We start from the raw sequence: 10,564 nt of genomic DNA, 5'->3' as shown, positions 1-10,564 counted from the left end.
AGAAAGTGCAAATCGATCAGCTGATCAGCTTAAATTTGGCTTGTTCAGTGTCGAGCACGTGACAAGTTATTCTTGTCACGCCAACAACAACCACATGGAAATTAATAAATTACTCGTGCGTGGCGTGCCACTTTCGTGACACGCACAAAGAATAAGCGTGGTTTCGCATCTCTGGTCTGATGCTCTCTTTGAAGTAACGGTTTTTGCCAGCGTGATGGCTTTCTGATTGGTTGGGACAGGGAGGGAAGCGTAACAAGGACAGCTATCTTACGAAAAGAACAGTTATTTGAATAAGATCAGATTTACCAGCTGCAACCTGCTACGAGTTATGTTGGCCTGGTGTCTCAATTCGATTTGAGAAGCAAAATCGGCTGTGTTTGCGACACCAAACACCAGGAAAACAGAAATTCGGGGTCTAGCCGAGTTGAGCAGAAAATTGCAAAAAATTGTCCGAGTTGAGCAGAAACACTTTTTGGACATAAAAAATGAATGTCCGAGTTGAGCAGAAACGATTTTTGCACATAAAAAATGAACGTCCGAGTTGAGCAGAAACGATTTTTGCATTCTGAATCAAGTAATGAAAGGAGTATTTTCGCGGCCACTTTCGCTCGACATAACGACGAAAAGACTTATAGGCCAATTAACCAAAACAACCAGCGACAGGCTGGTTGGAAAAATTCACAATACCAAGAGCAAAATCAAAATTTGGGGGCGACCAAAAAAAACCCTCATTTCACAAGACCTCAAAGAGGAGGCAATAATCAAACTGGTTCGTCCCGACAAAGAACACACACTAATGGGGGGAATAACCAGGGACAAACTAAAACAGAACCGATGGATGTGGACACCACCTCATCTCGATTCAGGCAACCCACGACATGGCAAAAAAACTGTCCCAGTCAGCACGAACACAACAAAAGATCAACTTCATGCCAGAAGAAGAATCTGGTGGAGAAGATTATGAGTCCGTTGCTCAGGCGTCCGCTACGGAAATACAGGATGATCTAGATGCAGATGACTCCTGTAATTGTTTAGGGTAAAGTCCCTGCTTCCATACGTCACACGGAAGCTAGCAGGAAAAGAAATAAAATTGTTAATTGACACGGGCACCTCAAAGAATTTTATCTCTCCACTCCCGGGGCTCAAAGGCATCGTGGCAGTGGATACCCCATTTGACGTAAAATCAATCCATGACCTTACTAAAATAAATCAAAAATGGCTGATTTCGGTATTCAAGGTTAAAGCTCCTTTTTTTATCCTTAACGCTCTTAAAGACTTTGACGGCATTATCGGGCTCGATTTACTTAAACAAGTAAATGCGAAACTCGATTTTACTGGAAATGTTCTACACACCAATAGCGGAACCGAGAAAATTCAGTTTACAAGAGTTGAAAATGTAAATTTCATTAAAATCAATGATGGTGACGTGCCCCCCGCAGCAAAAACTGCTTTTGATAAAATAATAATAAAAAATCATTAAGCCTTCGCCGATCCAGACGAGGCTCTACCCTTCAACATTAACACGGTAGCTACGATAAAAACGGATGGGGAGCCGGTATATTCCAGATCGTACCCGCACCCCATGGGTGTAACTGAGTTCGTCAACGCAGAGGTTAAACAACTTCTAGCGGACGGCGTAATAAGGCCATCCAAATCTCCTTATAACAACTCAACCTGGGTTGTAGATAAAAAAGGAATTGACCAAAACGGGTTAAAAAAAGCGATTGGTTATCGACTTTAGGAAGTTGAACCAAAAAACAGTAGACGATAGATACCCCATCCCTATGATTTCGACACTACTGTCAAATATGGGAGAGTCCAAAACCTCAAGTCAGGTTTCCAGCAGATAGAACTGGCAGAGAAAGACCGAGAAAAAACGGCTTTTTCGATAAATAACGGCAAATACGAATTCTGTAGACTGCCTTTTGGACTCAAGATTGCTCCAAGTATTTTCCAGAGAGCCATAGATGATGTCTTAAGAGAAGAAATATCAAAGATATGCTACGTTTATGTCGATGATGTTATAATATTCTCCAAAACCAAAGAAGACCATATTACCGATATCAATTGGGTATTACAAAAACTTCTTGAGGCCGGCATGAGAGTATCCCAAGAAAAGTCAAAGTTCTTTAAAAAGACCGTTGAATATCTGGGATTCATAGTGTCACAAGGGGGGCTGCGGACATCACCTGAAAAAGTGAAGGCCATCAAAGAGTTTCCCCCGCCAAAAACTTTGTTCGAACTTAGTTCCTTTCTAGGTCTTGTAAGTTACTACAGGTGCTTAAAAACTTCGCGGCAATCGCCAGGCCCCTAACAAGTATCCTTAAAGGCGAAAACGGAAAGACGAGCAAAAATCAATCAAGGAAAATCGATATCGATCTTAACAAGGAACAAAGTGAAACATTCCACAGACTAAGAGAAATCCTAGCAGAAGATGTTTTACTCTCCTATCCAGACTTTAAGAGACCGTTCGATTTAACAACGGACGCGTCAGGCTTTGGTCTAGGGGCGGTACTATCGCAAGACTGACGCCCGATAACAATGATATCACGAACACTACGTGATAACGAAAAACATTTTGCTACCAACGAGCGAGAACTCCTCGCCATAGTTTGGGCACTTAAAAATCTTCGTAATTATCTGTACGGAGTAAAAGACTTACGGATCTTTACCGATCATCAGCCTCTAAATTTTGCTGTCTCAGACAAAAACCCTAACGCGAAACTAAAACGATGGAAAGGGATTATTGATGACCACGGGGCAAAGCTAATTTATAAACCGGGGAAAGAAAATTTCGTAGCAGACGCTGCTACCATGCACAGCGAACAATCCTTGACCTACACTATAGAAACAACGGACAAACCGGAAATTAATTTAGAAACTAAATAATAATTGAAGAGAGGATCAGTTCATCAGTAAGCACACTCATTTTGTTTAAAAACAAGGTGAGACATATAGTAAAGTTTACTAAGTAAACATTTCGGACCATGACAATTTGCTAAATGTGTTACAGGATGTAGTTAATGCCAATGCAGTGAACGCAATACATTGCTCGCTCCCAATCCTGGCAAAATCCGCCTTTTCCAACATATTATGACTATTTTTTGCATGATTCTTTCATATTTTATTGTATTTTTGAATGCATATTCTTGAGCATGTTTTGCTATTTTTCGTGCATATTTGCATGCATATTTTGGCCTTTTTTCGTGCATAACTATCCGAGCTCTAGAAATTATATTAACAGAACACAATAGAGCCCATCGAGCGGCTCAAGAAAATGTAAAACAAATTTTAAGGGACTACTTTTTCCCCAAAATGCTTAATTTAGCTACAGAAATAACCTTAAATTGCAAAACCTGTTCTATGGCAAAATACAAACGCCATCCATCCAAACAGGCTATAGCACGAACTCCAATACCAGGTTATGTGGGAGAAATCCTCCATATCGATATTTTTCCACAGACGGAATCCTCTTTCTTACGTGTGTCGATAAATTTTCTAAATTCGCCACGGTGCAGGCCATCGCATCAAGGGCTATTGTCGACATTAAGGCCCCTATATTACACATAGTAAAATTTATTGCGACAACGAAAGGTCATTAAATTCCGAAACAATAAAATCAATGTTATTAAACAACTTTAATATTACTATTTCGAACGCACCACCTCTCCACAGTACCTCAAACGGCCAAGTGAAGAGATTTCATAGCACTTTGGCAGAAATAGCCCGATGCCTAAAAAAAGAACATAATCTGAACGACACCACTGATATAATCCTTTAGGCTACCAACAAATACAATAAATCAATTCATTCGGTAACCAACGAAAAACCCATAGAAATTGTCCATTCCAAGCCCGCAGAATTCGAAAGGGAAATTAGCAAGAAAATCCAACAGGCACAAGGAAAAACCCTCGACCAAATGAACAAAGATAGGACTTATAGGAACTAGCAAGTCGGCGAAAAAGTTTTTCTGAAAGCAAATAAACGATTAGGAAACAAGCTTTCGCCGCTATGTTCAGAGGGAATCATTGAGGCAGACCTGGGGACCACGGTTCTCATTAAGGGGAGGGTGGTCCACAAGGACAATCTTCGATGACGATCCTTACTACGTTTTTAGTTATTCTATTCTTTTCATATTATTTCTAGGTTAAGACAATATCTTTTTATCTTGGCACTAGTGGCTGTTAGGACAAACGCGACGGTGAAACTCAACGACTACACGAACGCAGACTATATTCCGATAGAAGACAACGACATCGTAATCTGGGTGGTTTACGGATACTTACAACACGCAAAGAACCTGACAACTTACGAGGACTACGTGGACCAGACAGAAGTAATGACGAAAACGTTCACTGACGATCACAGGACATCAGTAATATTAACGGACCTCCGACACATTCGCAAGTTGGTAGCTACCTTAAAAATCCACAATAGAGCCGCTAGAAGTATTAACGTAATTGGAACAGCCCTCAAAGTTATTGCAGGTACGCCTGACTTTAGCGACTAGGAGCAGATAAAAATCAATCAAGAGATTTTAATGAGAACAAACGAGGGACAAACCGAATTAAATATCAAATATCAAGAACGCTTAAAAGAACTCGCGAACGCGATGAATGAAACTCAAAAATTCGATACAGAAAAAGAAACACACCTTTTGGAAATTATTTTGGCAAAAAATAGAATCGTTATCACAGATCTAGAAAACATTCTTATGGGCCTAACCCTGGCAAAAATAAACATCGTTAGTCCGGCTATCCTGGATAGCACTGACATTGGCGAATTTAAGGACAAACAGCCTTTTAATATTAGTCTTGTAGAAATATGAGAAGTATCTAGCATAAGTGTCTTCCAAAATTCAGAAATTCTTCACTTCCTAATTAAATTTCCAACTCCTAAGTTCGTATGTAAGAAGGTAACGGTCTACCCGGTCCAGCACAACAACAACATCCTAGACTTTGAGAACGGGAACTTAGTCGCCGAATGCCCAACGCAGAACCTTAATATCGGCTACCGTAAAGCGACTGTAGGCGCCACCTTCTGCAAGGGACTACAAAACAACACTTGCGCACAGCAAATCGTTTCCGGAACCACTGCGCACTGTCTCACGCTCCCGGGTCACCTAGAACCGGTTACAATAGTGGATCATGGTACCCTCATCATCAACGACGTTAACGCAACCATTACCGATGATCAGGGCCGAGACCAGGGAATATCGGGAACTTACCTGGTGACGTACTCCGACAAGGTAGCCGTCAATGGAACCTGGTTCATAAACCAACTGGGAAGCTCGAAGAAGAAACCTGCAGTATCAGCTATGACCGTAGTAAACATCACTGGTCACCATAACCGGCTAAGTCTTCCATTTCTTCATGAGCTTAGCCTGAGGAACCTCCACCACATTGGAACCCTTAATGAGCGGTACTCGATGAGATCCTTCCTCAACAATTCTCTCGTCATACTAGTCGCCATCCTGTTATGCTTCACTATCTGGCTCGGCAAACATTATCTGAAGAACAAACGTCTTGCCAGATCAAGCGCTGCCAATGACATAGAACAGACGGGTCACCGGGACGGCGACGGCAGTTCAGCGGACTTTGGATCGGCACAAAAAGGATGGACCTTCTGGTGCGGCCAAGGCTTCTTGGATCTCAGTTGTGTTGCGTCAGCCTAGTAAACCCATTTAGTTATTCGGCATCTCGGCTTTGGTATCTTGATCGTCGAAATCTCCTTCCTTGCTTCTCTTTTCTCATCGTATTTCCAAACTCTTCGTTTCTCCGTGTCTGTTCCTCATTCGAGCGGGACAGGGAGAGTGAAAGCCCCGACTCCCGTTACCGGGCCACAAACTAAGGCACTGCGGAGAAAGGCTCACACACGAAGTAACGGTGGACGCATTAACATTGAACATTTTTAAGGAACCACTATAAACATACGAATGCTCCAAACAAGATTATCTAAAAAACAGGAAAACAACTGCGTAGATGAAATGAAAAATTGCATAATAATATATAAGACCCCAATGTCTATCAAGAAACTAATAATTTATCATCCGAATTGCTTCTTAAAGCAAGGAAAACAAATTATTCCAGGATTTTCAATTAATGATTTGTATTTTAATGAGGAATTTGATTTTAATTAATTAATTTTTTCAAAGGCTTAATTTAGAAGCAAGATTACATAAAACTGTTAATTTAAATATGTCACAAAGTAAACAGATCTTCGAATTTGCATCACTTACCATATACAATTTAAAACAACAATATGCAAAACAATTTATACAATTTATTATAAATATAATGAATTATATGCCTAGGCTTTGTGAGTTCATGTTGTGTACATAAGGTAATGTGGAGCTACAGATATGTCATTCCTCATTCTTCGAACTTGGTCTGTCCACAGGCGGATAGTCTTAGTATAGGACTATGTTTCCTTTAATTTTTATGTTTAATTGATTTTATACAGCTTCTGAGAGACACCAAATGCTCTATATTTCTTTTCTGTTTAAATGAGTAAAAAAGAGAGTAAAACGATTTGTTTTTACAAGTAAATTTGGTTTTCCAACATTTTTAAGAGAAAGTATACGAGATATAAACATTTTGTTAAACTTGTAAGAAATAATACAATAAGTATAATACATATGTCCGTGCTTTAAGTATTTGAGAATTGGGTGGAAGATAAATAGTTGTCAATCCATTGTTCTATTACAGGCAAATTTTGTTCACTCCACTGAATTTCTTCTTTCATATTGCGAAGTGATCTTTCTATAATATGCTGCGCTCTGCCAAACTGTCCGTAATGATTATTATAAAATGATTTTGCTGTATCGTAACCTTCTTGGGTAGTAAACTTTCCCGTCGCAGAAGTAATAAGTTTGTTCCATAGATTTGTTGAATTTTTAAACCTTAAAAGAAATAACATGTTTTTGTAATTAATATTTTTTTTTTTAATGACAAAATACTTAGTCGACAGCAATGACATAAATAACTTTAAAAATTAATTTTCTTAAATAGAGAAAGAGCTTAAAAAATAATAGAAGGTAATTTTGAATTTGTGTTTAAAAAAAAGTAAGAAGAAGCACTATAGACTTGGGTCCCTAAATGTGAGCGTCCTTAAATTTTGGAACGGGGCGGTAGGCAACGGCAGCTACTTTTAAATATTCAGTCTGAAGGATTTGAGTTAAGTTGTTATTAATCGTTTGCAATTGGACTCCGATTTTTTTGGTTTCTTATGTTTTAAAGAATATTTCAAAAGTCAATTCTTATGTTTTCGATTGCATAAAATAATGGGATGAATATTCATATGTCGGGAGGTCTTAGGTATAGCAATATGGTTTTATTTTAATGATAATGTGAACTTGATCGCACGTATGTAGGGGAGAGTGGGGCATTGTCGTCACTTTTTTTTAATTGCGTAATTTGTTGATAAAATAACTTATTTTTATCATGTAATATACATGGTTGGATTCGGAAAAGATCTGGCTATAAAATGCAGTAAGTATTTCGGACATCCTCTCACTTGTTTATTAATACGAAACTGTTATCTGAAAGAAGGCAAAATTGGAAAATTGAAAAATCGTGGGGCAAAGTCGTCACCCCCCTGGGGCAAAGTCGTCACATAGAATAATGAATGCAAATATAGGTACCCATGTGCACAAAACTATTTCAACTTGTCAAACACACATTTTTTGATATTCATACATATAAAAAAGTGGAACACTATACCTATTTTTTGCAAAAATTTGACACATTCAGATCTAAGTGAAGGATAGAAAGCAAAAATCAGAATTTCTTAAAGATTTTTCTTTGGGCGACCTCTTTTTAGAATTTTATTTTTTTTGAAGAACATTTTGGATAAATTATATTTTATATTTAATACTTTACATAAACAATCACAAAACAATAATAAATTGATACGAGTTTGTATTTCAGTCTGAGATAATACAGTGACGACTTTGCCCCACCCGTTGAGTGACGACAATGCCCCACGCGACATTTTTTGATAAAAACATGAATAACAAATCGAAACTCGAATCAGGTGTTACACAACCTACCATCTCGTGTTCGCCAAACATTTCTCATCAATAATAACTCACCTTTATACTTCTTTAATCAAAAATGTACTTGGAAGAAAAAAAGTTCTGCGCCGGAGAAAAATTACTTTTGAGGCTCCGAAACACTTTCTGATGAATAAATAATTACACATAACCTATAATTCTACCAAACTCCGTCAGTAATGTAGGAATAGTGCAATACACTTACGCTAAAAAAATTGGGTTGGTAGCCCTTATATTTTTTAAGATAATAGCGAGTGACGACTTTGCCCCACTGACGACATTACCCCACTCTCCCCTATACATAATTCAAATTGTTGATTGCCAATCAAGAATTTATGTTTTACATTCATATATTTTTTTTTTTAAGTTTAGGATGATACTAAAACATATTTAGATCTTTTTAATTATCTTGATAAAAATTTTTATATAATAGGGAAAAGTATCTCTAATTATAAGCCAAGAAATCCGACTGTGAGCAAGTACATGTTCAGTGACCCTAAGCTTACACGTAGATAGGTAGGGAGTTTTTGATTTCTTCATTTCATTTCAATGTGTTATCTCATTTTTTCCTATCCGCGAACGAATGCTCATTTAATGTCCAATTTATGAACCACGCACCATCGGCTATTTGAACACTTAATTAAATTACTCTTGGAATTCACTAATTAGATGTGTATATTAAAAGAGAATAAAGATAATAATAAAACAGTGATATATACTTTTACACACAAGATCCCCACGTCTTAAAGATCTTTTGCCGGTTTTGAGGTTCTCGGTTTGTGAAAATCTTTTATAATTTGGCATTAGGCCTCTTGAATTTCAGCAATCTGATCGCATGATTCCAATGGATAGCATTAATGTTGGTTTGCGTTATGTTCAGCCAACAGCTCTCTCATTGTGTGCATGTTATATTTCTTTCCCAACTGCATGTATGTAGGGTTTGTTTATTTTTTAAAGGTTATTGAAATTATTGATTTATTTAAAGATATTTATATAAAGAAAATATTTAAAATGATTAAACTGGAAAATAGATCGTCGTCGCGTCGTTTGGTTTGCTTCGTCTTAAGCACGTCTTCTCTCGGCCAGATCTCGTCGAATACTCTCTTCTTGCTTGGGTTTGGTGTCGTCGTGTTCATCTTCTCGTCGTTGTGATCCTCGTCTCCTTTTGGATCTTTGGCTCTTCTTTTGTCGTCTCGATGTCGTCTTTTTGCAATGCGTCGTTTTGGCAATCTGCCTCGTCGTAAGTATTTGTCTTGTTGTCTAGAGGTTTAAAGGATTTCGGGATATGGGATACTCGTAAAATCACTCCCACATTCGGCCATTCTGACTAAACATTCGCCTCGAATGTTTCGTCGTCGTCTTCGTGGGTGGGCCACGGTTTAAGAAATTCGGCACAAGTTGAGGAAATCTTTGGACCATCTGAGTTACCGATTTTTTGGACATCGTAAGCATTGTTGTGTTTTACTTTTGTAATTTTGTAAGGACCCAAAAACTTCGGCTTTAATTTGAGACCTCCTCCAAATTGTGTACGTTTTATGGCTACGATATCATCAACGTTATATACCCTTGCTGGTTTGCGTCGCAAGTTATACGTCTTCTTATTTTCGGATTGGAGCTTCATAATCTGGTTTTTGGCTTTCGTTCGAAGATCGTTTCGCATGTCCTGAAAAAAAGCTAAAGATTCTTTATTTATTAGTTCCCGAAGCTGCTGGTCATCTTTGTTTTTCATTTTGACTCCAATTAGAAGCTCAAAAGGTGTAGTGTCGATGCTTCTGGAATATGTGGAGTTGATAGCTTGCTGAACGCGATCAACATGTCTATACCATTTCGTGGGATCCTGCACACTGAGTTTTGACAGAACTGGAATAATTATGGCATTTAGTCTTTCGACTTGTCCGTTAACTCTTGGTAGACCTGTCGTTGTTTTAACTGCCTTTATGTTTTCGTCGTCACAGTATTGTAGGAAGTCTTGGGCGGTGAAAGCTGATCCCCGAACAGATATGATGCAAGCTGGGTTACCAAACACATTACTTTGACCTCGTAGTTTTGTAATGACTTCGCTGGCAGTCGTTGACTTCGTAGGATAAAGCCAGCAAAACTTCGAAAATGAGTCGATAACGGCGAGTATGTGTTTGTAATTCTTGCTTGTAGAGTCTAATGGACCTAAGAAGTCAACGTGGTAGGTGTGCAACGGGAAATCTTCTTTCTGCAATGGATGAAGCCAGCCTTCTTGTTTGCCACGTTTGCGGTTGCTTAAAATGCATGGAATGCAACAGTCGATGTACTTCTGGATTTTGTCGTCGATATTTTGAATAAAATATTCCTTGCAGATCAACTCCTTCGTCTTTTTGATGGCAAAGTGTCCTCTGTCATGTGCTTTGCTAATAATTTGTCTCTGCATGTCTTTTGGAACAACAATTAATTCTGAGTCGTCGACTAATCTGTACAAGACACCTGACTTTAGGAAATAGTCTTTATAGGGTGAATTAGAATCTTCGATGATTTTACAGA

At 38.4% G+C, this 10,564-nt stretch overlaps 1 protein-coding gene across 2 annotated transcripts in view; it reads right to left on the bottom strand.

Annotated features, from left to right (window-relative positions):
• Positions 1–6,262: 6,262 nt before the first annotated feature.
• LOC108098859 (aminopeptidase N) overlaps positions 6,263–10,564 on the bottom strand; it is a 304,344-nt gene continuing 300,042 nt past the window's right edge. For both annotated transcript variants that reach the window (XM_043208485.1, XM_043208486.1), the window contains one exon: positions 6,263–6,901. In XM_043208485.1, the coding sequence (XP_043064420.1) occupies positions 6,649–6,901 (253 nt within the window). In that variant the 3' untranslated portion in view covers positions 6,263–6,648. The remainder of the gene's footprint in view (positions 6,902–10,564) is intronic.

This window comes from Drosophila ficusphila, unplaced genomic scaffold (genome assembly GCF_018152265.1).
Source record: "Drosophila ficusphila isolate 14025-0441.05 unplaced genomic scaffold, ASM1815226v1 contig_470, whole genome shotgun sequence".
In the NCBI taxonomy this organism is placed as follows: domain Eukaryota; kingdom Metazoa; phylum Arthropoda; class Insecta; order Diptera; family Drosophilidae; genus Drosophila; species Drosophila ficusphila.
The sequence above is the reverse complement of the archived record's forward strand: the minus strand, read 5'-3'. Positions and strand labels throughout refer to the sequence as shown.